Raw genomic sequence first — 24,275 nt, 5'->3', positions numbered from 1 at the left:
CGATGATGACTTAAAGGCTAATGGGATTTCTGTTCTTGCCCCATTTCTTTTCTTTACAGGTGCCAGTGTCCCCAGTTGCCCGAATATCTCAAGTTAGTTTTAACTACTGTATTTCTCTTTTGACACCTTTTGCTTTTTCTTTCCCTTTCTCGTCTCTGTAATTTTTGTTTCAATGTCATGAAGGTCACCCTCACTCACTGTAGAATGGCAGTGATTCCACTCTGGGACATGATGCGTGGCTCCCGGCAGCACGGCACAGTGCGGCAGAAGGGGAGGCCCTGGTGCTGAGCTGCCAGGAGGCTCCTGCAGCCCTTCACCTGCTCCCTGGGCTCCACTGGGTGCCAGGCCTTTGTGGGAACAGCTGGGCTGCAGAAGGTGGCCAGCTAGAAAGTGCCATTGGCCAAATGGAAGGGTACTCCTGTCCCCCTGCTTGCACACTCTTCTGCTTCTTCCCCTGTAGCCTTAGCCGTAAGGTTAGGGGGAGCAGACACCAAGGGTATTCCAGCAGGTTGCAAGCAGTAATATCAGATTATGGGCCTAACTGCCCCTTTATTTCTGCTTTGTCTTGTGAGCTTCAAATTCACTGTAAAGCAACCATAAAATCATCTGCTCCTGGCTGCTTAAATCTGCACATGAAAGTGGGAGAGGTGGCACTGTGAGACCTCTCAGCCCTCCCAGCCTGGCAGAGAGCTGGACCTCCTGCTGCCAGAATCATTGGAAGAGCATGTAGAAGTCCTGGTGGTGTGCACAAGTCCCCACCAATCCCTTCTGCTTTACTCTGTGCTGTATGTGGCTCTTGTTCCACATGCACCATAATGGGATACTGTCTACCTCTTCCTCCTCTTCTGTGGTGCAGTACCTGCTGTGCTTCATATATGACCACACCAGGATGACTACATGCTGTAGTTGTATTTCTTCTTCCAGCCACACACTTCTGCCCGGCTCCCATGCCCTTCTCCTTGCCCACCCACAACGACTCTGTGCTGTGAAGGCTGCTACTGATCTGCAGCCTCTGTGCTCTGGCAGCAATATCAGGGTGTACAAAAACCGAAGCATGAGATCCCAGTGGGCAGAGTAGCAAGCAGGGAACCATCTACAGGAGAGCCTCAGCACAATGCAGAGAGGAGCTCTTCCTTCCCCAGGTCCGTGTGCTCTCAGACCAGCTGTGGACCTTCACTGTCAATTGGTAGAAGGACAAATGTGCTGGATGGGGTTTTGCCTTTGTGCAGCAATGACAGGTGCCTTCGGCAGAGGTGTTGGGAGCCCTGCTGTGCAGCGGCTGCGGTGTAATATGCAGTGACACTTCCATGTTATCACCTAATGACTTGTCACCGCTGCGTAAAATGCACATGCCCAGCCCAGGGACTGCTCCATCACCTCGGCGGCTTGTTGCTGCCATCTGTGGCAGCATTCAGGCTCCAGAGCAATGGAGAAGCTCCTGGCCATGCTCCAGCCTGTCTTCCTGGGTGTGAATCAACAGCTTCAGCCTATTAATAATCGTTATTACCCATGTGGGGTTTCTGGGAAACCCACAGAGCCGCCAACGGAGTCACGAGCCTTGGGATCTGGATAAGCTAGGTTTTGGATGAGGTGTTTCGCAGCTACGTTCCTGCCAGTTCAGCATCTCAGCTGCAGGGAAAGATGTTGCGATGGTTGGGCTCTGAATCCATCCACCCAGAGCTGAGCTCTGAGACCTGTGGAATCCCTGACCAAGGGACTCCACTCTGTTCCGTGGGGTCATTCCCACCTTCCCCAGCTCCGCAGGGAACACACGCTCTGTCCACTCAGCAGCTGTGCTCATTCATTCTCAGGGAATTCTCATGCCACAGGCCTAGTGAGATTTTTAGGCTGGTGCTATGGTTAGGAGTAGGCAGGAGGATCAGCTTCAACCCTTGGCGGTGGCAGTACCAGAGAACCCTACGTCCAGCTCCAGCCCATCTGGGAGCCCAGGAATCACACTGACAGCATCTCCTTGGCCGTTCCCACCGCTCGGCTGCTCTGGGTGCCCAGTGCTGTACTGTCTGAGCATGCTCACCCAGTCATGCCCATTCTGCACATCACCTTTCTTTTTGTTTCACTGAACTGTGTGCTCAGAGCGCGTGCCGCATGATCTCGCCGACCTCCCATCCATCCTGCCCAGCGCTTCACATCGTCACACGTGTCCGCCTCGCGCCCACCCATCGGGTTTGCTGTGCTGCGGTTCCCTTGCCCACAGTGCTGAGCTATAACCATTCCTTCTCCTCCCCTCCCTTTCTGTTGCACCTGCAGGCATGCGTGACCACCCGCCCATCCCCGTGACTGACCTCGCCGACAACATCGACCGGCTCAAGGCCAACGATGGCCTCAAGTTCTCCCAAGAGTACGAGGTGAGCACGGCAGAGCGGCGCTGGCCAGGACTGTGCTCAGACCCCCAGCAGAGAGGGCTGGGGAGCTGCAGGCAGTGCTTGGAAGCTGGCTGGGAGCCTGCCAGTAAGCCCTGCCAGCCCCAAGCAGTGGGAATGTGCTGTGAGCAGTCAGAGCACGGCTTGGGCAGGGAAAGGGCTGAATGCACTGCAGCACGGCCTGCATCCGATGTGCTTGCGGCTATAGGAGCGAATGGAGTTGGTGTCCATGTGATCACATGCAGGACCCTCTTGAGCTGTAGAGGACTTACAAATAAATCCTCCGCTGCCGTTAAGGAGGGCATAAATTTGGGAAGTGGCCTTTGCAGGTGTTAATACTTCTGTTAGAATCGTGATCTGCCTGTGCCTGTGGCTGCCCCTTCCCACTGAATACCTGCACTGATTAATGAGATGATATCAGAACATTTGCCCACGAGGTAAGATTAGATATGCCAGGAAAGGTAATGCAAATCTCTGTGCTGAGAAGGAGAGGAACGAATTCTGGCTGGCTCAGAGGGTGAGCTGCATATATCTGAGGCAGGCATGGAGCTCGTGTTTGCTTCAAGGTGCTGAGGGGGGACTTTGCTGTCCCTTTGCATTTTAGTCCAGATTGGATCTGAGCATCCACTCATTGTCACATCTTGGGATGCCAAGGTGTGCAGACATACCAGTCTGCCTTGAGCCTTCAGTTGGGAGTGCAGCAGAAGGGTTAAGCCAGGCTGTGCCTTTGCCATGCAGTGGGGATGCAGCAGCACCCAGGCACTCCCAACCACATGCTGGCTCGGCACCATTGGGAGCCTGCAGCATAATGCTGAGCTGTGGGAGCTGTTTTGGAAAAAAATGAGCATTAAGAAAATTCTCTGAGCTGTTTTCATGAGCCACTCTCTTCTCATTTCTCTTTCTTTAGAGTATCATGGCTGGTTGAGAGCACCAATCAGTTGTACTTTTCATGTTGAAGCAGCTATTAAGTAGCTGATTGTTGCATGTAATTTTTTTCCTCTGGATTCTGCTGCGTTTGACTCCTCATCAGCTAGAAATTACACTGAACATGACAGGCTCATAGGGTGTTTGACACTGGGGTGGGCCCAGAGCAGGAATGGTTACCCCTTATTGGCATGTGCACATCAGAACAGTCATTTCCCATTTGAGGTACCTGCAAAAGAAACTTGGGTTTGCAGAGCCCAGTTGTCACCTGGGAGGAGTGCCGGTGCAGTGAGTCTGCTGTCATCTTGTCCCTGTGTTTGGCACAGCAACAGCTGCCCTTGGGGCTGTGCTGGGAGGGCTGCAGGGCAGGATGAGTGCTGGGGGTCTGCAGCAGGGATATGGAGATTGCAGAGCTGGGAGGGAGCTGTGCTTAGAGGTCGTGCTGGACCCACTGCTCCTGTGGTGCTACCAGAGGGGCTCGGCTGCAGAGCTGGTAGGTGGGGGGCAGTGAGGGCCTGGCAGCAGTTCCTGCCAGCTGTACCAATGAACGCTTGGACTGGGTGAGTTTGGAGGTCTTTTCCAACCTTGGTGATACTGTGGTTCTGTGACCAGGGGATATTTCATTTTTAGTGTACAGTGAGAGCTGCAGTGAATTTACAGTGTGGGATTAATGGAATTAAATAAGGAGCAGGGAGACCAAGGCTGTTAATTATTTATCGACAGCCATGGCAGTGCTGTGGCTGTGTTGGAGCTCCTCCTGTGGGCCACCTTCACATGCTGCAGCCTGGAGATGTGGGCAGGATCCTGCCCTGGGCTGGGGGTAGCCTGCAGTGGTGCAAACACACCTGCAGCAGCCAAGGACATTGCATTTCCTACCCCTGCAGCCCCAGCAAGAGGCAGCATCCTCTGCCAGAGAGCAGTGCTGGAGTCCCTGGGGTTAGTGAGCCCCAGGGTGCTGCTGCAGGGCTCTGAGGGCACCTGGGCAGCTGCACACAGTGAATTTAATGGGCTACTCGGGAAGTGGCCTGGCAGGCACACAGTGCTCACGTTCCAGTAATGGGAATAATAAGGCTGAAACGCTGCCAGCGATTGATTCAGGAGCGCATTATGTCCTCATTTGAGACGTAGCGTGGATTGACAGCGGTCAATGCCTGTGCTAATGCGGTTGATTTCACTGGAGGCCATGAAGCACTAACAGCCTGCCCCAGCCGTGCCCCTGAGCAGCAGCGTGGGCTGCAGAGCAGCACAGGGTCACAGCCACGGTGGCCAATGGTAGCCAAGCTGTCCCTGCCCCATGGCGCTGCCCATGTCTGCAGCTGAGGGGCTCTGCGCACGGAGGGGTTCTGGAGCTGCACTGAGGAAGAAGGGGCAACTCGTCCACAGTGCAAGGAAGCTGAGAGGCAAACTGCCACCCAGGAACATTTTCTAGGCATTTGTGAAGTGCTCTCAAGTCTATCGAGGAAACAGTCTTTTTCCATTCCCATTTCAGTGGCCTGGCTCCGTCTTTATGTTGATGGCAGGAGCAGCAGGGGTCCCTGAGCTGCTTCAGAGAGATTGCTCCTTGCACTTCCATGCTGGGAAGGAGGAGTTTTACTAATTGGGCTTTTTCTTAATTTGCACTTGATGTCTTACATCTCCCCTGTCACTTTAAAGCAAAGCAAAACTAAAGTCGTGGTGCTTTTAAGTTTGCTCCTGGCTCATTTCCTTCCAGTTTCCCGGCCCTTCTGCTTTCTAGGAAGGATGAGTCGAAAGCATTACTCTGATCAAATTTGGGATGAAGCAGTGATTCCTGCGAGCCCAAGAAAGAAGCTGGGCAGCTCCCAGTGCCAGGCGGGTGTGGAACAAGGCGGGAACAGGGAAGTGCTGCTGTGAGTTGGGACCGCAGAGCATCACCTCGTGATGGGACAGGGCTTGCCAGCACCACTCTGTGTCACGGGCTTCAGCCCTGCTCTAAGCAGCCCATCATCTTCCTGTTTATTTACTCATTTGTTCACTTTAAAGGGCGGAACAGGTGTACATTAATTCATCACCAGAGTTCAAATTAAATCATTTTACTTCTAAATGAGTCACTAATTTGCAGGAGTATTTAATTAGACCCTCTTTTCACTCAGGTGCTGTATTACTTCTGACTTTCTCACCTGTTTGCCCTCTGAAGAGGCTGATGATGATTAGACCATTTCAGCACATCCTCGTTGCACATCAAAGCAATTAACCCTAATGGCAATACCTTGGTGCTGCTCCTCAGCTCTAGGGGCTCTGGGCTCCCCCAGGAACAAACCCTTCCCACCACCCCACAGGACGCACGCTGTTGGGCAAAGCATGCTGCACCCAGCGCTCGGGGAGCCCCGCAGCCTTTTGGCACTGAGTTGAAGACTAAGTGAGAGCAACTGCAAAGCGAAGTGCCGCAGAGCTGTGGCCCTGAGGCTCCTGTGCTGGGGCAGAGGCCTTGCAGGGCCGTGGCAGTGGGCTTTACAGCTGCATGCCAGCTCACTACCACCATCCCTGCCACAGTGCTGCCGAGCGCTGCTGCTGCTGCTGCTGCCTGCTTATTACGCTAACAATAGAAAATTACAGGCTTGCCATTTGGAAATGTCTATTTACATCCTACATTTCCCAAACTACCTATTAGCGTTGCTGTGATGTCACATCCTCCCATGCGTTTCCGTTGGTGCTGGGCTCTCCGCCTGCTGCTGAGGGGCAGGACAGTGGCCTGGGGACAGCTGACCATGGCCTGGCTTGGTGCTGGGTGTGCAAAGTGCTGCTGGTGCTGTCAGGCCTTGGAGGAGCCAGGACAGGTGCCAAGGTGTGGGCACACCAGGAGAAGTGTTGGGTGTCCGTGGGGTTGGAGTGCGTGCTTTCTAGGTGGCATGCAGGTCTTAAGGAAGGATTTATAACTGCATCTCTTCTCCAGGTTTATAGCTCCTTGTCACTCTTATTAACTCAAACGGGAGATGTTTACATTGCATAAGTAGCTGGAGCAGTGAACAGTAACCTATCAATTTTCATGACTATTCCCTGGCATAAGCTTACAGGCTCTGTTGCAGGACACTAATACCCAGAGCTCCTGGGGCATGAGATACCCAGGGGTCACTGTATTTCAGCAGACTGCAGTTCAAGATCTAATAAAACCGCTGGGTCAAGAACTGCACAGTCAGATCTCTGTGGAGCCCTGGCATGAGACCAAATTTCTGCTGACGGGTCGATCTGGAGGAAAGGATGAGCACACCACGAGGGTAGTGGTGGAGGCACATCCACAGCCATCGGGGACTGCTATGCATGCAGTCCCTGGGGATAAGTCCCACTGGGGACCACACTAAGTTGTGGTTATCAGTCTGGCTTGGACACCCCAGGAAGGTGTGTCTGTTCTGGGGGGGATGTGCAGGGAACTGCAGGTGCCCTGGGAAAACACTGTGTGCTGCAGCATCCCATCCCACTTTGCTGTAACCACTGCTGCCTCCCTCCCTCCCTCCCTCCTCTCTCCGCAGTCCATCGATCCTGGGCAGCAGTTCACCTGGGAGAACTCCAACCTGGAAGTGAACAAACCGAAAAACCGCTATGCAAACGTAATCGCCTACGATCACTCCCGTGTCATCCTGACCTCCATCGATGGTAAGAGTGACTCTGGGGCGGACATCCCAGCATGTGGCTGAGCCTGGCAATAGCAGGGGGCCATCACTTGTTCTGGCTTTGCATACAGGTGGCCCTGCAGTCTCCTGCATCCTTTTTCTTGGGATGGAAGTGGCTTTTCTAATGCTAATGCACCACTGATTCTCTGGGGGAGAAGGAGGGATCCAATTGGTCCCACACAGCAGGACCTTTAAGCAGCAGTGATGTGGAGGCTTGGCGCAGGGATCACAGGCAAACCCTTCAGTTAGGCAACTGTGGGATAGGAATATGGAGGAATTCTCATTGCCAGCGTGATACCGTTGCTGCTGGTGGTGGCTGCCATCCTGGGAGCCATGTTGGAGAGCTCTGCCAGGTCCCAGCCCTGTGAGGGGCTGCGCTCCAGCTGCTGCCATTTGCCCATAGCCTTTGTTCTGCCGGAGGCTGTCAGGACCTGCAGGAAAACACTGCCCTAGACAAAGGGGTGAATGGGAGCACTCCCAGCTTTGTTTCCTACCTCTAATGAAATGCAGATGCACTCTCCTTTTGGGACAAGAAGATTCCTGCTGCTTTTTCTCCCCACAGCCCATGCTGAGCAAGTTTGGGAAATACAGCTCCAGGCCCCTGCTTTGGCACATTCATTTTAGCAACTGTGCGTTTGCAATTTAAAAGCCTTTACAAGAAAGTCCTTTCCTCGAGGTGATGGAGGCAGGATAACGGCCGGAGCAGCCTCCGCCAGTGGGGGCCTGACCCTGAGGAGTAGTCGAGTTGTGGAGGAAGGCCTCTGGTTCTGGGGTGCTGCTGTAGAAGAGGCATGAGGACATCCTTTGCCCAACATCCCTTGTTAGTGGCCTCAATGCTAAAAGGTGCTGCAGCACTGTAGCAAATAGCTGGTGAATTTAAGACAATTATTTCAATCAGTTGCTTGGGGCCAAACGAGCTCCTTAATATTCCTGCCTGTGAACTTCCCTTTGTGTGCGGCTGGCAGCTGTCTCTCTGCTTTGGTACTGCCTGATTGTTGCATTAATGTGGTAGTTGCAAAGGGTTCTTCTTTGTTCAGGCACCATCCCTGTCCTTTGCAGGGAGAGATTCTGGAATCATCCTGTAACAGAACCTTGTTCAGAACCCAGTGAATGTGCCAGCCTCTTTGCCTGCCCACGGGACCTAGAAGAATGATAGGCACAGGGTCACACTCTGTCTCTGGAGTAACTTTGCCTTCTTCCTCCTCAGGGGTTCCAGGCAGTGATTACATCAATGCCAATTACATCGACGGCTATCGGAAGCAGAACGCCTACATCGCCACACAGGGACCTCTGCCTGAAACCCTCAGCGACTTCTGGAGAATGGTGTGGGAGCAGAGAACAGCAACGATCGTCATGATGACCAGGCTGGAGGAGAAGTCCAGGGTACAGTGTGCGCTTCCTCTATATTCTGGTGTGGGCAGGAGAGAAGGATGGAGCAATGTACAGCCCAGGAAGCGCAGGTCCCCCAGCACCACCGGCCATAAGAGTCCTGTGAGCATCTCGTGGTGGGGCAGAGGGGTGGCAGACCCTCCTGTCGCCGTGCTGTTCGATAGCTTTGCCTGCATGTCTGCATGTGCACCCAGCCCTTCCCTGCCCGCATCACAGAGAGGAAAGCTGTGCCATGGGGAGTGCTGACAGTCCCAGGAGCTGGGAGTGGCGTTGGGCAGGCGGTGTTGGCAGCATCCCGCAGCCTGGCAGGTTCCTGGCGATGCAGGGGAGCGGCAGGGTCTCATTGCAACAGGAAAGCTGATTTGTGCTTTGTCCAATGACAATATGTATAAACGCTGGACTCGTGCTGCCAGTATTAGATATTCTGATGTAATAAATGCAAAGCTGCCTGCAGACCATGGGGAGGATGCGAGGCAGAGGGGAAGGAGCGGAGCAGAGCCCTCGCTGCAGATGGGGCTCACGATAGAATCCTTGTTCAGCCCTGAGGCAGGAGTTGATAAGCTGTGACCAGAGAGCTCCCACACTCTGATGCACCCTTTGGGCACAGCCTGCCTGAGCAAGAGGCAGCTCCTCTTGTTCCAAATTGTAAAAATTTTAGTGGTGAGCATTTGTGCTTGCGGAATATTTTAGTGTTGCCATGCCAACAGCAGGAGAAGGGGCTGTGTGCTCAAGCTATGAAGCATTGGCTATTTTTAGCCCAATAAGATCCTTCTTGAGAAGCAGAAGCTGTCAAGTTTGGGTTCACTAGAAACTTTTGCCCACATGCTCTCCTCCATTTCAAAGCTTCAGTGCCGAATTGCTCACAAGGGTGTCCCAGCCCACTCTGGCTGTGAGGAAGCAGCTGGAGCAACAGATCACCATGGCAAAACAGATCTGCTTTTCCTGCCTGTACAAAAATAGGCTTTGTTCACAGGCTTCCCCAGCTCAGCAGATGCCCTGCTGCCTGCAGGGGAAAGCAGCGCTCGTTGGACAGGAGCTGCCTCTGAGTGGTCTAGCTTGGCTGTGTGCTGCCCCAGCAGGCAGGGGAGCACACCAGGCTCTGAGCTCAGTGGGGTCTGAAGGTGCAGATGGCCACTCCCTGCAGCACAGGTCATACAGGGACTTGTTTTGTGTAGTAGCATTTCAGTGGTGGAGCATATGTTTGAAGTGAGAGGAAAACCCTTGTAGGTTGCCAAGCAAATCTGTGCCCGGAGTCCTGACTTACTCAGCTTCTGGGCTGCTTGGTTAAGGGAAGGCACTCCACGGTGTATGTTTCTCTGAGATAACGGGTTCCCTGTGACTCCACTGGCACTTCTCTTTGCCTGACACGTCTGTGCTACTGAGCTGTGCATTATCTCCCCCCCAGCACACTCCCATCGTGTCATCCCATAATTACCTCCTGCAGTGCTGGTTTCTGTCCTGCTCCTGGTGTGTGCAGCAGGGACGGGCTCTGGTGACAGGACGAGGTCCCACTGTGGGCAGGGGGTGACCGGAGCCCTGGTGGAGGCTGCAGGCTTCCTGTATGGCTGGGTGTGCTGCCAGGGGGCTCTGCTCCAGGCATGGTCACCTCATGACCTTACCCACGGGTGACCTTCATTGCAAGTCTCAGACACAGGGCTATCTTCAGCCATGGGGCCATGTGGTGAGGCACCCTCAGCACTGCTGCCTGTAGATAAGCTTCCCGGCACCAGCACTAGCTTTGCAGCCCTGTGGGGTGACACTGCTTTAAAGGGCTCCCAAGCTGCAGGGGAGAAAAAAATCTTTAAAGAGCATCAGCTTTTATGGTCTGCAATTTCAGCTGGCTTGATGGTCCAAATCATCCTCCCTTTTTCATGTTTTCACAAAGCGGGAAGCACATAAAGGATAAAAATGGCTGAATTGTGCAATTTAGCTACCTTCAAAGCTTTACAATCAGTTTCAGAATCATTCAGTGGCAGTTCAGAAACACACATCATAGATTAGCTCTCCCGGAGCTGTGAGCGCGCCGTGTCCCAGCTGCACGAGAGCAGCATTAAAGCAGGGTTCCTCCCACCCTGGGCTATCCCCAGAAGTGCAGCAGAGCAGAAGGAGGGGAGATCTCCTGTCCCAGCATTGAGTGCATCCCTAGAGTGCAGCCCCACCTGGTGCTTTGTCTCCAGGCAGAGGGATCCAGGGCAGGAAGCCACGGGCAGCGATGCCAGCTGGAGCTCGCCACACTGAGAGCTGAGAGGTGCCCGGCTGTTCTCGGGCACAGGGCATCAAAGGGGAGGGCCAGGAACCACTCAGCAAAGCTGCAATAAGTGGCTGTTCAGGATATTACCGTGCTCCTTAAGTTAATGAGAAGCAAGTGCTGCCAGAAGAAAACATCTCTTATCTGCTTTAGTGCCACAGCGCATCGGTTTCAGCATAAAATTTACAGAGCTTGAAAATGGGGCATAAACATTATGGGTAAATTTGGCAGAAAATGTGACTGACTCTTATCTGGTCATGAATAAATAATTTTCAATTACTAGCCCAGGCGCTGCTATTATCCCTCGCAGGGAACTCCTCTGAAGTTTGTTTTGTGCTCGAGCACACGTGGTGTGCAGCATGTGGATGGCAGCATGGGACCGCTGTCCTCGTGGTGCGGGTCAGACGTGGGGATGCACTGTGCCACTCACCTGCAGCATCCCCTGCACACTGTATTGAGGGACAGGCTGGCACAGTGCTCGCAGGTTGCTGCTCTGTCCCCAGGCTGGGAGAGGGACTCTCAAGTGGCTGAACGGCAGGGTGTGCCAGCACCCATGGGGCAGCCTTGGGACAGGCACTTCTGCCAGGGCAGGGCACCCTGAGAGCCACCCCAGGAGTGAGGGTAGATGTGTCCCTCTGAGCCTGGGCTGTATTGCTCCTGCAGCAGGAGAGCAGAACCCCACCTGCTTAAAGCACCTTCAATTAAAAAGCAGAAGTTCATTGATTTCTAATTAAGCCAGTTGTTTCTCTTCCCACACATTCCCCTGTAAACACACTCAGCTAATAATGAAGTTTACTACTCCCTGACAAGCAGAGATGCTCTTCCATTCACTCCTCTCTCTTGGGGCAGGCAGCCATTCTCAGTGCGGTGCATGCGGGTGGGAATGGAGCCCTCCTGCCTGCAGCCGGGTGCTGCACGCTGTGGGAGGGAGCTCAGGGCACCAAATTACATTAGGGAGCTTGGGGATGGAGACCACAGAGCTGGAGGAGCACTTTGCAAATGCTGAGCTGTGAATAGTGGAGGAGGAGGAGGGCATCAGCAGGTGAACAGGGAGAGAGTCACAGAGAGATGAAGGAGTGGGAGGGCACATCCCTGAGAGTGTGTTAGGGCTCTGTGCCAACAGGAGCTGGGAACAGCAGCTCTGGCTGCAGGCTGGGGAGGAGGAGAGGAAGGATACTGCAGGGCAGAGGGAGCAGCAGTGTGGTGGGACCGTGCCGCCTGCAGGAGGGGATTGAGTGAATGGTTTTGCCACAGTCTGCATCTTCTCACAGAGGGAGGACAAGCTGTGTGTGTGTCTGAGCTTGCATCTGTGCCTTGCCGCAAAGTAGTTTCTGTGCACCAGGGAGATGGAGGTGTGCTCCAACTACCAGGAAGGTAGGCTGCCATTGCTCAGAGATGCTGAAGGCACTTGGGTGAGGATGCAGGCTGCGTCTCCATCACTCCAGCTGTCAATTGAGCGTAGACTTCCCCAGGATAACCACGTGCAGCTGTGTGCCAGCAGCTCTTCCTGCCGCTGCAGCTGCCACCTCCCCAAGCAGGGGATGCTGCATGCACAGCCTCAGAGGCCCCCACCTTCCCAAAGAGGAGGCAAAAGGAGAAATGACAGCAGGCACAAGTCACTGCTGTGTTGTCTTCATTGCTGGCCCCCTGCGCTGCTTCCAATCAGAGAAAAGTCCCCCCTTTGAGTATAAATCTGGTGAAAAGGAGCCAAGGGTGTGCTGCCTCTCTGCCAGGGACTGGGCACTCCAGGAGGAAATCTGGGTGTTTGGGACCAGCTGGACAGTACCTCTCTTCTACCTTCACCCTTCCCTGTTCCTCACCCAGTGGCCAAACACTGACCTTTCCTCTTCTTCTCCTCGCAGGTGAAGTGTGACCAGTACTGGCCAAGCCGGGGTACGGAAACCTATGGGATGATCCAGGTCACACTGCTGGACACCGTTGAGCTGGCGACCTACACAGTCCGAACCTTTGCCCTGTACAAGGTATGGCGCTGACAGGGGCTGCGGGGTGCAGCACAACTCCAGGCACAGCCCCAGGCGGAGGCTGGTGCTCAAACCTCATTGGTGTCTGGAAACCCCTGGGGGCAGCGCCAGCAGCAGTGTGTCACAGCAGTGCAAACAGGCTTTGCAGCTCTGGGGATCCACTCACACCCCAGGAAGGCATCTGGTCCCCGGCCCTTGCCCAGCTGGTCTTGCTCCGTTGCTGCAGAGATCGCTCATGCCAGCAGCATGAGCGGGGCAGCCTCTGCAGCCCAGGGAGTCATGGCACAGGGGAACGTGCTGCAGCCCCTCTGTGCCTGGTTCACATCGGGCTGTGGCTGTGCAGGCACATCAGTGTGTTCCCCTCCTAGGCTGAAACTGTCCTCACACAACACTTCTCTTTGTCCTCAACAGAACGGCTCCAGCGAGAAGCGAGAGCTGCGACAGTTCCAGTTCATGGCGTGGCCTGATCACGGGGTCCCAGAGTATCCCACCCCGATCCTCGCTTTCCTGCGGCGGGTCAAGGCTTGCAACCCACCTGATGCTGGGCCTATGGTTGTCCACTGCAGGTAGGACAGTGCATTCACAAAGCTGCGCTTGGGCATCTGTCTGCTCCTGGAGGAGCTGTGACCTTTCCAGCCAGAAGTGGCATCTCCTGCTCCAGCAGGAAGGTTTCACAGCAGTGTGACCTGCTCTGTGTGCTTGGGAGGGGAACAGCTCAGCAATTAGAAGCAGCCATGCGGTGGTGAAGTTTGTATTGCTTCTGCTACTTCAGGCAAAACAGTGCTGCTGTACGATCTCAGAACACATCTTTCCTGCAAAAATGCAAGCAGTTTAAAAATGAAATGTTCTGAGCCCAGTATAAGTAGGTGGTACCGTTCAGAAGCACATCACTGACAGACGTGCATGCAGTGACCTGTGCCAACATTCACGTATAGTATTTACAGTCAAGCCCTCTAGCAGGGTAGAAAGAGAGCTCCTTAAGGGAAAATATTAGTCTGCTAAGACTCGGCATCCCATCCAGGCAAGATTTATCTCTACCAGCCAAGTGGAGACTATTACTGAACAAACCACTCCATCATTGCTGTTCCGGTGTACGCCTTATCAGCAGTACTTAATGCTCTCCTTTCATGCTCTGTTTCAGATGGGAGTGGGGTATAATTAACACACAAACAAGCTGTATTAAAGCCCTGTTAAGGATCTGATTTGCACCATAAATGAGGAAATATCTGGCTCCATACCTCTGCCCATGTTTACACATCACCATGTCAGGACAGCCACCATGTCAGGACAGCGTGTCTTGTCTTGTGTTTGGGGTGCTCTCTGGGTGAGCAGTTTTGAGGTTGCTGCTGCCCTTACAACAGATGCAGAGAAGTGCCCAGTTTTTGAGCAGGGAGCTCAGCACAGAAATGCATAAACTCACCTTTCTGCTTTCCCCTCCAGGTCTGACTGTCCTTGTTTTATGGCTTAGGAAACAGTCACCCAGGTTAGGAAACAAGCAGGCTTGAGATTTATGGGCTTCCCTGGTGCTGGAGCCCAGCTTGGACTTCAGGTTTTCCAACTCCATGCACACATATGTTGTTGCTCTCCTGGCTGTTAAACACATTTCTCCTTTCATCATTCCACCAGCAGCAGCGTCCTTTGTGCTCCTTCTGGCCAAGGAGCGCAGCAGAAGGGCTGAGCATCCTCTCACACCTTCCCATGCTACTTCTCCTGTCAGCTCTTGTTGGGGCTCAGCTCATTAGCCTGCACTGTAGGGCCAGAAGCTCTGCTAAATGAGAGCAGAGCTTGCCCAGCGTCCGTAGGACTCAGCATCATCTCAGGCCGCGTGCTTTGTTCCCGCAGCGCTGGCGTGGGCCGAACTGGTTGCTTCATTGTCATTGATGCCATGCTGGAGAGGATGAAGCATGAGAAGACCGTGGACATCTATGGGCACGTGACGTGCATGCGCTCACAGCGCAACTACATGGTGCAGACAGAGGACCAGTACATCTTCATCCATGAGGCCCTGCTGGAGGCAGCCACGTGTGGCAATACCGAGGTGCCTGCACGCAATCTCTTCGCTCACATCCAGAAACTGACCCAGGTGCCTCCAGGAGAGAGCGTCACTGCGATGGAGCTGGAATTCAAGGTTGGTGACAGCCCCATCGTCCCTTCCCCAGGGCCTCACAGCCTTCCCTGCCCTCACAGCCCCACCAAAACACTCGTCCAGGGGCTGGGAGAGCAGAGACGTGGCTCATTACAGGCACTTATTCTTTTGTGTGTTTCTAAACCAGGTACGCAGTGATTTTAAAGTACATTTGAATTGTAAAGCTTGTGTCGGCCACGGTCCCCCCTGGATTGGCAGCTTCTGGGGAGAATATAAAAGGCAGATGGATGCACAGTTCTCAGCAGCGCGTTCTGCTCTAGGTTCACTGTGCAGCAGGAGCTGCATCTGAAATCAGATGCAGATCGTGTTAGTGATAATTGATGTTACTGTGAACAACTTGTCTGGAAACAGCTCCAATTTAAATATGTGAGACGTTTATAGCCTCATTTCTTCAATGCTGAGCTCTGTTATTTTTTAACCACCTAGACACCAAGCTTCAGTGTTCAGAATTGGTGAAGCAGAGTTTTAAAACTTCTTTTTAAGAAGCCATGCCCACATTTTGCTATCTGTATTTGTAACTGCCTGCTGCAAATATTTATTGCAGCCTTGGAGAAGGAAATGAGCCTTGGTAAGCGCCCATGTTCTCAGGTGACGTACATTAGTCCAGTGAACTCATGCAGGAGATTATGGTTCGTGCAGGGAGGTAGCAGACCATGCAGGCTTTGAAATGAACTGCAGCAATACAGCTTCACCCTGGGAATTCCTACCAAATGACAGAGGAGCAAGAGAGGCAAAATACTGACTTTCTGCATAAATTAGGAAAAGCCGATCAGCTCTGTTCTGGGGTCTGCATCACTTCCCAAAGAGGACCTTTTCCTCTTGCAGTGAGCCAAGGACCAGCTGCTGCCACACACAGAGACAACGGTGGCTCTGGGGCTGCTGGGGGAGTCTTGGAAAGAGGAAAATAAAGGAAAAAAAAGACTTCTGTTTCAACGTCTCTGCCAGCATATCTAAATAATACATTTTCCATGACTCCAATTTACAGGGCTCAAAGAGAACCATAAAATGTCTCGCAGTAACCCAGAATAGATCTTCTTTGCCTGAATACATCACAGTTCTTGCATTTTTCTTGGGTTCTTCTGGGGTGAGAAGTAAACAATGGGATGCTGCAGGAAAGCCTTCCTTTCCTGATGCCACCAAGTGCATGTCCCTGGTTCAGCGAGGTGCATGGCTTCATATCCTGGTCCTTTGTGGGTCAGATAGCTGGGGTGGGTCTCAGCTCCACTGTGTGCATCTTCAGGTATGCATCAGTAATTTCCCTTCAGTGCTCACTGGAAGGGAACCGCTGCTGCTGGAAGGATCTGGTCCCCAAGGGATGGCCTCAGTGAGAGGAGGGACCATGGATAAATGCCCAGAGCTCCTGCCTGCCCCACTGCCAGGGTCCCAGTTTTAGCCCAGACTGCTGTATGCCCAGCAGGGTCTGACTTCTCTCCTCCTCTTTCAGCTGCTGGCCAACTCTAAAGCACATACCTCACGTTTCATCAGTGCCAACCTCCCGTGCAACAAATTCAAGAACCGCCTCGTGAACATCATGCCATACGAGCTGACGAGAGTCTGCCTGCAGCCCATCCGGGGTGTCGAGGGCTCTGATTACATCAACGCCAGTTTCATCGATGGGTACAGGTAAGGGCCACTTAGGGCACCTGGGCAGAGCTGCCTTCCCCTCTTTGCCAAGGATTGATCCTGGCTACCTGGAAGCAGTCTGGGGACCATTTTGCTGCATTTTATCTCTGTCCATCCTTGCAGATGCTTCACGCATATAGTTACAGTGCGTGAAGACTGCTAGTGAGTGAGAGCTGCCTGGCTTGTTTGTTTTGCTATAGACAGATGTCCACATGGCTCAGGCATGAGCCTGTGCTAGCTGGCTCATGTGCGGTAGTTACAGGACCTTCTGGTAGGCATCTCTTGGCTTGTATTTTATTTCTGCAGTATGTAATGCAGATTTGCAGCCCTTTGCTAGCAAACAGAGATAGCAGCGTTCTTGCATTGTGTGGCTGATCTGTGCAGGAGCCCAGGGCTCATTCACCCAGTCTTGACTCTAGGGAGTTTGGATCCTCAGGCAGGGACACTGGGGTGCATATCACCAGGTTCTGCTCCCCAGGATCCCTCTTAGAAAGCACAAACTGAGATCTGGCAGGGCAATGATACTTACAGCTGGCATCACTTTCTCAAATGCTAAGTGCCAGGAGAATGCAGGAAGACAGCCCAGTGGCCAAGTCTCCTTCTCAGCAAGTCCTCAGATGATAATCCAGGCCAAATCCCAGTGACACACTTACAGGACTCCCTCCTGCTATCTCTGCAGCATTGCAGTAGGCTCATCCAGCACAGCAGTGAATAATGCAGTGATGGATGTGGCCTGGTCTCTCTCCAGTGTGACTTTGCCCAAACGCTGCTTGTGGGCTGGTGATCTCCCAGGAGCAACAAGCAGTGCCAAGGGAACAGATATCAGGTGTCTGGCAGCTGCTGTGCCACAGCTGATCAAGAGTGATGCTGACTTTGCCACTCACTGGTGCCATGCAGAGGGATGCCAGCACAGCAGGTGGTGCCATTTCATGTGCTACCTACCCCATCCCTAAAGAGCACTGTTAACTCTTCCTGTCCTTTCATTTGAACAGAGCAGTCTTCCTTAGTGTTAACCAAAGAGATCGGTTGGCCCAAGGTCCTGCAGACATCCCTGATGCTGCATCTTTATTAGCTCTTCTGTTTCAACATGCACCCCCACTCCCTGCTTTTTATGACGCCATATAAATCCACCTCGAGGCAGCCCCTGTCTTCATCCTGCATATTACAGCTATCCTGCTGCTCATTAACTTGGAGAGCTGGCAGGGAGCTGAGGCACATGGTGGGCAGATGCTGTCCCTCATCCCACGGGCTCCAGCACCCTGCAGTGGTGCAGCTGGCCCAGGGACCTGCTGCTATGCAGCCACATGGGCAGCACAGCATGCCACGCTGGGCACTCACAAACCAATGAGCCAGCATGTCAGAGCTGGCCCTTCTCAGGATCACCAGATCCTTTAAACTGACCTGGCTGTGCCCCACTCACTGTTCTCCCAGCTCCAATGCAATGCTGTGACATCCTTTGGGGCTGCAGTGGCTGTGCTATCTGCTGGCACTGGGCACAGTGTGGCAGAGAAATGGCAGGAGGCTCGCAGGGAAAGCAGCCGTTTGGGGCTGGCACTACTGGCAAGTGCCCAAATCTCATTTTGGTAGGGATGTTGCCTCATCCTCAAGACTGGCTGGAAAGCAATCAGTGCTGCTTTGTTCCATCAGCACAAAGCTGTGTGGCTGAAGCTGCAGTGTGTGTGGTCCTAATAGCTGCAGAAGTGAGCCAGGAGGGTTTGGGAGAGCAGGACAGAGCGTGGTCAGCTTTCATTGGGGATGGGGAAGTAACACAGGTCACAGGAACTGCCTTCATGCAGGGTGCTTTACAAGATGCTCTCTTGGAACAGCAGACAACTTTGGAAGCCTCTAAAAATGTTGCAAAATGGTATTGGTTTCCACACTGCCCTAATTACTAGCTGGTGTGTGTGATCAGGGTGACCTGATTCATTTGCTCTGAGCCTTCCCGTGCAATGGGAGGACAGCTGGGTGCTGCAGTCAGTCACCTGGGAGGGACCAGCAGCTTTTCTGGATCCTGTGCCTGGAGCTGCCTTTTGCATGTGTGAGGAGCTCCCAGCAGACACGAGCTGGGCAGGCTTATCCTTCCCATGGTACTTATAGCCAGTCCTGGAGATCCATCTCTTGGTGTCCCGCAGCTGCGTTGTCAGCCCTGCAGCACAGGGCCCTGCCTCTAGCTCTCCCAAGGCTGCTCTGAGCACCATCTGTTTGTTGCAGGCAGCAAAAGGCCTACATCGCCACACAGGGACCACTGGCCGAGACCACAGAGGATTTCTGGCGAATGCTCTGGGAGCACAACTCCACCATCGTGGTGATGTTGACAAAGCTGCGTGAGATGGGCCGGGTATGAATCCTGCGTGGGGGACAAAGGGGCTGTGTGGGTGTCACTTCGGTCTGACCCCAGCACCGGCTGCTCCAGGCCACCCTCCTGGGGTGTCCCATGGCCCTGTGCTCCCACTGCCCAGGGAGTGGGAGGGAGGAACAGCAGTGTGTCGGTGCTAACATCTCACCGTGCTCCTCACCCACAGGAGAAGTGCCATCAGTACTGGCCCGCAGAGCGCTCTGCCCGTTACCAGTACTTCGTGGTTGACCCCATGGCAGAGTACAACATGCCGCAGTACATCCTCCGGGAGTTCAAAGTCACAGATGCCAGGGTGAGTGTCCCTTCTGGCTTCCTGTCTCCTATGCTTCTGCCAGCCCTGGGCAATGAGGGGAGAAAGCAGCAGCTCCAGGAGGGACCGGAAAGCAAGGAGCTGCTTAACACTGCAGCAGGAGGGGCCACTGCCCATACTTGCCACTGCTCTCACCGCAAGTTCCTTCCTTGCCAGCTGTGTTGGCTCCTGTGAGCAGCTCATCGATCTCTATTAATACCAGGTCCTGCCTTGCCTGCACTGCACATATAGGCCAGGGTTTAACATAGGATCCCCTAGAGCTGGGCCCAAAATGGGAGCAGAGGGGTCAGGGAGCAAGTTACCAGAACAAAGGGAAGCAAAGCAAGCACATCTCACTGTCCCCTTACCTATGGTTTCCATGTAACAACCCTGTCCCCACAGGATGGCCAGTCACGGACCATCCGCCAGTTCCAGTTCACAGACTGGCCTGAGCAGGGAGTGCCAAAGACAGGAGAGGGCTTCATCGACTTCATCGGGCAGGTGCACAAGACCAAGGAGCAGTTTGGGCAGGACGGGCCCATCACGGTGCACTGCAGGTGAGTGGGGACAGGGCAGCACCCACTTCTGCCTGCAGCAGAGAACTCATGGAGATAACCCCTTCCTTGCTGAACCTGGCAGCTGCACGCTGCAAGAGGCAAGCAGGGGACGAGGAGGTGTTATCCCTGGATGTCATTGACAGCATTTCTGCCAGATGAGATCAAGGCAGCGCCCTGCTGCTTCTGATGTGAAGTTCCTTAGAAGAATTCTTGGTCAGGGGATGGTGCTTGATCCAGAAAGACAGAATCTGTGGTCCCCCATGAGGCTGACAGGGCACTTCTGGCTGGCAGTGTCCCTGTAGCCTCTCTTGGCCCCACTTGGCTGGGCATACTGGCACTGCTCCAAGGAACAGTGCAGGGTGGGCAGCTCTCACTGAGGCTGGTAGGTCTCTAACTTCACCTCCTGCTCCCTCTGCACAGCGCTGGGGTCGGGCGCACAGGCGTGTTCATCACACTGAGCATCGTGCTGGAGAGGATGCGCTACGAGGGGGTGGTGGACATGTTCCAGACGGTGAAGACTTTGCGGACGCAGCGGCCGGCCATGGTGCAGACAGAGGTGAGTGCCCTGCCGCCCTGAGTGCTGGGAGATCTGTGGAAAAGGGAGGGGAGCCAGCATCTCGGGATGACGTTCCTGCATCCCCACTTCTCACAGAATCACAGAATGGCCAGGGTTGGAAGGGACCTCAAGGATCATGGATCTCCAACCCCCCTGCCACATGCAGGGCCACCAGCCTCCCTATTTAATGCTAGACCAGGCTGCCCGGGGCCCCATCCAATCTGGCCTCACGCTTCTCTCCTCATTGCCTTGCAGGACCAGTACCAGCTGTGCTACAGAGCGGCACTGGAGTATCTCGGCAGCTTTGACCACTATGCAACGTAACTAGTGCTTTCCTCCAGTCGCGGTGGGGATGTCTAGGAGTGGAGACGGATCCCTCTGAGCCAGAGCCGCCCATTCCTCAGTCCTTCTGTACAGACCGAGGTGCTGCCCAGGCAGCAGACCTCCATGCCAACCAGTTCTGACCACGGCATTTAGGAACTTCGCCCCAGCGCCAAACGAGGGAATCCAACTCCAAAAGCATTTCCAGTCTCTGGCTGCATTTCTGCTCATACGCATCTCTCGCCCTCTCTCACGCGACTGCATTTCACAGCGAGGCTTTAGGTGGGTGGAATGGGGTCTTTTTTTTTAAACATGTAAAATAGTTACTAGTGGTTTTTATAATCTCCTCTCTTTTTATTTTTTATTTTTTTGCAAGTCTTAATGTTTTGCTGAGGCAGAACTGGACCCGCCAAACTTTTGGGAGTTGGGTTTGTTTGTTGTTTTTTTTTTTTAATTTCCTTTTGCTTTAACATTTTTTACTGCCCTATGTTTATTTCAGCCCAGTCACTGCTGGTTCTGCCCATTTTAGTGCAGCTTCCTTGGTAATTTGCAGCAGCTGGCTTGTGGTTCCTGCCCGGCTCCATTCCCCTTAGGCTGCTTTTTAATTCTCTGTAGAATATGAAATTTCATGGAACTGGACCTAAGCTACCAATTATTTTTTTAGCCTTTCCCTTCCCCCATTAATTCCTGAGTAGGTTTGGGAGGGCATGTAGGGTCGCTGGAGAGGCGGTCCCATTTGTCAGCTGGAAACCGTTCAGTCCTACTACAATGCGTGTTAAACCAATCCAGTGACCGCGTGTATTGGCAGATCCCGATATGACGTGAGTTGTCGTCACCTTGTTTGTGAGAGACCCGAAATCCTGGGCTCCTGGCCTGGGAGCCTCTTTTTGTGTCTCGCTGGGAAGGGGGCAGGAGAAGCGAGCAGGTCCCACGCAGGGACGGGCTGTAGGAGCGAGACACGGCCCTTTCTGTCAGTCCCGCGGCTCTGTGCGTGCAAGCGCCGTCCTGTCACTTCTCACCAATGAAGTGCACTGGAGCATTTTACAAGGAGCACAACCCCGGCTGTTCCCAGAGCCGAGCCAAGCAGGCTCTCTCTGGAGGCAGGGTATTGCAGGGAAGGGGAGGGGGAGCACACATGGCTTCAGAGGATGGGTGTCTCTATAATTTCTGCTATCCTGCAAATGTTAAAAGTCATTAGAATATTGTACTTTCCTCTACTTCAGGACGTTCTAATGAACCAATGTGGCAAGACTACTGGACTTAATTTAATGGTACTATATATTAATACTCCTTATTATATCACGCTTGCACTAAAGACAGAGTGAGCAGCCCTCTTTCGAGTGCATTGAGTTATGAATAAAGGTGGTGGAAGGGTATCTAATTGTATTATCACATGTATTCCGAATGTTAAGAATCCAAGCTACGTTGAAATCAGCAATCCAGGGTTGGTAATGTTGGAGGACACATTCATTTTTACCTTGTGGATGCATAGTGCTGTAGGGGTCACTGTTGTATACAGTCTGTTTTCTATTTGTTAATAAAAAAAAAAATCTACAGCATCATTGCATAATTCTTGATGTTAATAAATTTGAATAATCGGGTTTCATACAAGCTGGCTTTGCTGTCTGTTTCTTCAGCAATAAGCAGAAGCGATGAGTCCCTCTGTGATGCACGGGCACACTGCCCAGCCTGGTGCCAGAGAGGCCCTTTCCGCAGGCAGTTTGCAGCCATGGGTGCCCCATCCTTCCCACAGGGCACCTGTGCCAGCAGAGAGCTTGGGGACCTTCTGTGACAACGCTGCACTAATGCCATTCTGCAGTACTGAGCACAGTTGCATGTGCAAAGTACTGCTGAGCAGTGAAACCACTTGGCCCCTGCCTGCAGAGCAGTACTGGAGTACGCTCAGGTGTGAAACCACTTCAGGCAAGCTTTGTGTGGCTGTGCTTGCTCTAAATATGACTGTCAGCCAGTGTTTCCCACTTGCCCACCTGGTGCAAACCCAACACTTCCTCCAGGGGTGACCTGAGGCTGGTGGAGCCCTCCCATCCCTCTACTGTGGGGCAACTCCACTTGAGGATGCAGATCTGAGGGCAAAGCAAACCTTTGTCCTTGTGATGCAAAGCACGTGCACAGGCGTGTGTGCACAGGCACACATCAGCACCGCTGGCGTCGGGGAGCTTTGCTTTGCATTGCTGCCAAGGCCCAGGATGGTCGTGCTACGTGGCTGAGCACACACCTGCTCACCTGTTGGCTGCATTTGGGAAGAAAGACGCTGTGCTAACTGTTGCATTTTAGGAAGCCAGCCAGTTGGAAAGCAGGTAGCAAGCACCCACCTGTGCTGCAGCAAGAATGCTTTGGCTGCGCCTCTGAACTACGGCTGATGATGCTTTTGCCACACCACTGTGCTGCTCGCTGAGTACTGACTGGGCAATGCCACATGCACAGCATGAACCATCAGTCCATGGATGGTTTCCAATGCTGCTACTGCGGTCAATGGAAAAAACAGCTGCCAGGAAACCTCTCTAAGTGCACGCGTATCCTGCAAGAACATCTGGGGCTCCTCTCCCCTTTTGATACCTTGTTCTTAGTCCAAACCCTTCACAACCAACCCAAGGAAAACACAGTGGCAGAGAACACTCCCAGTTCACCAGCACTGCAGGCTCCACTTCTCCGCTTGCCACATGTGAGGTGTCTTTTTGGCAGGCAGTACTGATGGCATGGGTAAAAAGAGAAGCAACAAAGAATCGTCGTCTCAGCACGGACTGTATTGGGAACAAACAACAGTTTGAAAGCACTTACTCTTTTAGCACTTACTTCCATTTATCTCAGTATATCTCACAAAAAAAGGGGGAAAAAATAAATGACTGTAATCGCATACCCCTGACAGACAATGACGCCCACCCTCGGCCCAGCACAATGGCTACTGCTGTACTCCAGGCAGACGAGCTGTGCTGTCCAGGCCCAATGCTCGGCACTGCATTTCTCAGCTTCCCCTGGCCAAAAAGAATTTAGTCTGGCTGGCAGAATTGTCCCATTTTCTACAGTACCAGTTTGAGGTCGCTCCCTCTCTTGATAACGGCCTGACTTCATCATGCTTCAAACCTTGAGAGTTGTCCCAAGATGCTGCAGTAAGGAAGCATTTGGCCTCTTTCTTTTGGAACCTCTCCTACAGACTGATCACATTTGCAGTGAGGAGTGGATCTGGATTGTTAATGCTGTGGTGTTGGGGTTTTTATCCTAGTGAAAATTTTCCATTCCTTACTTTTAGCCGGTAGCCCTAATGCCCACTCAGATAAGCTTTGTAAAGGGCTAGATTTGCAGAAAGTGAGCAGGTTGGCAGGTGGGAGAGCAGATAAATGGCAGCCAGCCAAAGGTGAGTTAATGGGCACCGAGGTGCTCCAGTGCTCCTGTTAATCTCTATTCATTCTATTGGTACCCATAACAAGAGAGCTATGTGAGCCCTGCTGAGGCTTGACTTGCTTCCTAGCGCTGCTAAATAATACACTGCTCCCAAACTTGCCTTTTGGGGCTCATTTTTTTTTTTATTTGTTTGTTTTCAAGGGCAAACAGGGAAAAGCAGCAGCTGCACCACCAAGCAAAGCTGCCCTTATCTCTGCTTGGCAACTTCTTCCCCCACAGTGCTGGCTTTTCTTCTTGTCAGCAACACTGCCATTCGGATGTGTAAAGTTTCCAGTTTGCCAGCAAGATACTTTTTTTCTTTCTTCTCCTTCTGTCCTGGGTCATGTCTGAGAGCAGGGAGAATTCTGATCCCACCAATCAAAGTTGATGGTGCCTGTAAGCGAGACACCAAAGGGAATCATAGTATGAGGAGAAACACGCAGCCGGCCCACGAGCGCGGTCTGCGAGGACAGCTGAG

The 24,275-nt window shown here is 53.0% G+C and overlaps 1 protein-coding gene across 1 annotated transcript in view; it reads left to right on the top strand.

Moving 5' to 3' along the window:
- The window catches only part of PTPRF (protein tyrosine phosphatase receptor type F), a gene marked incomplete at its 3' end in the record, with an annotated part of 217,628 nt that extends 197,227 nt beyond the window's left edge, over window positions 1-20,401 (top strand). Inside the window, exons 21-32 of the mRNA XM_079535358.1 lie at window positions 2,269-2,366; window positions 6,791-6,914; window positions 8,139-8,314; window positions 12,431-12,550; window positions 12,962-13,116; window positions 14,393-14,678; window positions 16,141-16,319; window positions 18,531-18,657; window positions 18,842-18,967; window positions 19,367-19,521; window positions 19,942-20,077; window positions 20,333-20,401. Coding sequence (XP_079391484.1) covers window positions 2,269-2,366; window positions 6,791-6,914; window positions 8,139-8,314; window positions 12,431-12,550; window positions 12,962-13,116; window positions 14,393-14,678; window positions 16,141-16,319; window positions 18,531-18,657; window positions 18,842-18,967; window positions 19,367-19,521; window positions 19,942-20,077; window positions 20,333-20,401 — 1,751 coding nt within the window. The remainder of the gene's footprint in view (window positions 1-2,268; window positions 2,367-6,790; window positions 6,915-8,138; window positions 8,315-12,430; window positions 12,551-12,961; window positions 13,117-14,392; window positions 14,679-16,140; window positions 16,320-18,530; window positions 18,658-18,841; window positions 18,968-19,366; window positions 19,522-19,941; window positions 20,078-20,332) is intronic.
- Window positions 20,402-24,275: the final 3,874 nt, after the last annotated feature.

The sequence above is a fragment of the Tetrao urogallus genome (genome assembly GCF_951394365.1).
Source record: "Tetrao urogallus genome assembly, chromosome: 5".
NCBI lineage: Eukaryota > Metazoa > Chordata > Aves > Galliformes > Phasianidae > Tetrao > Tetrao urogallus.
Note: the sequence above shows the minus strand (reverse complement) of the source record. Positions and strands in the feature narration are given on the sequence as shown.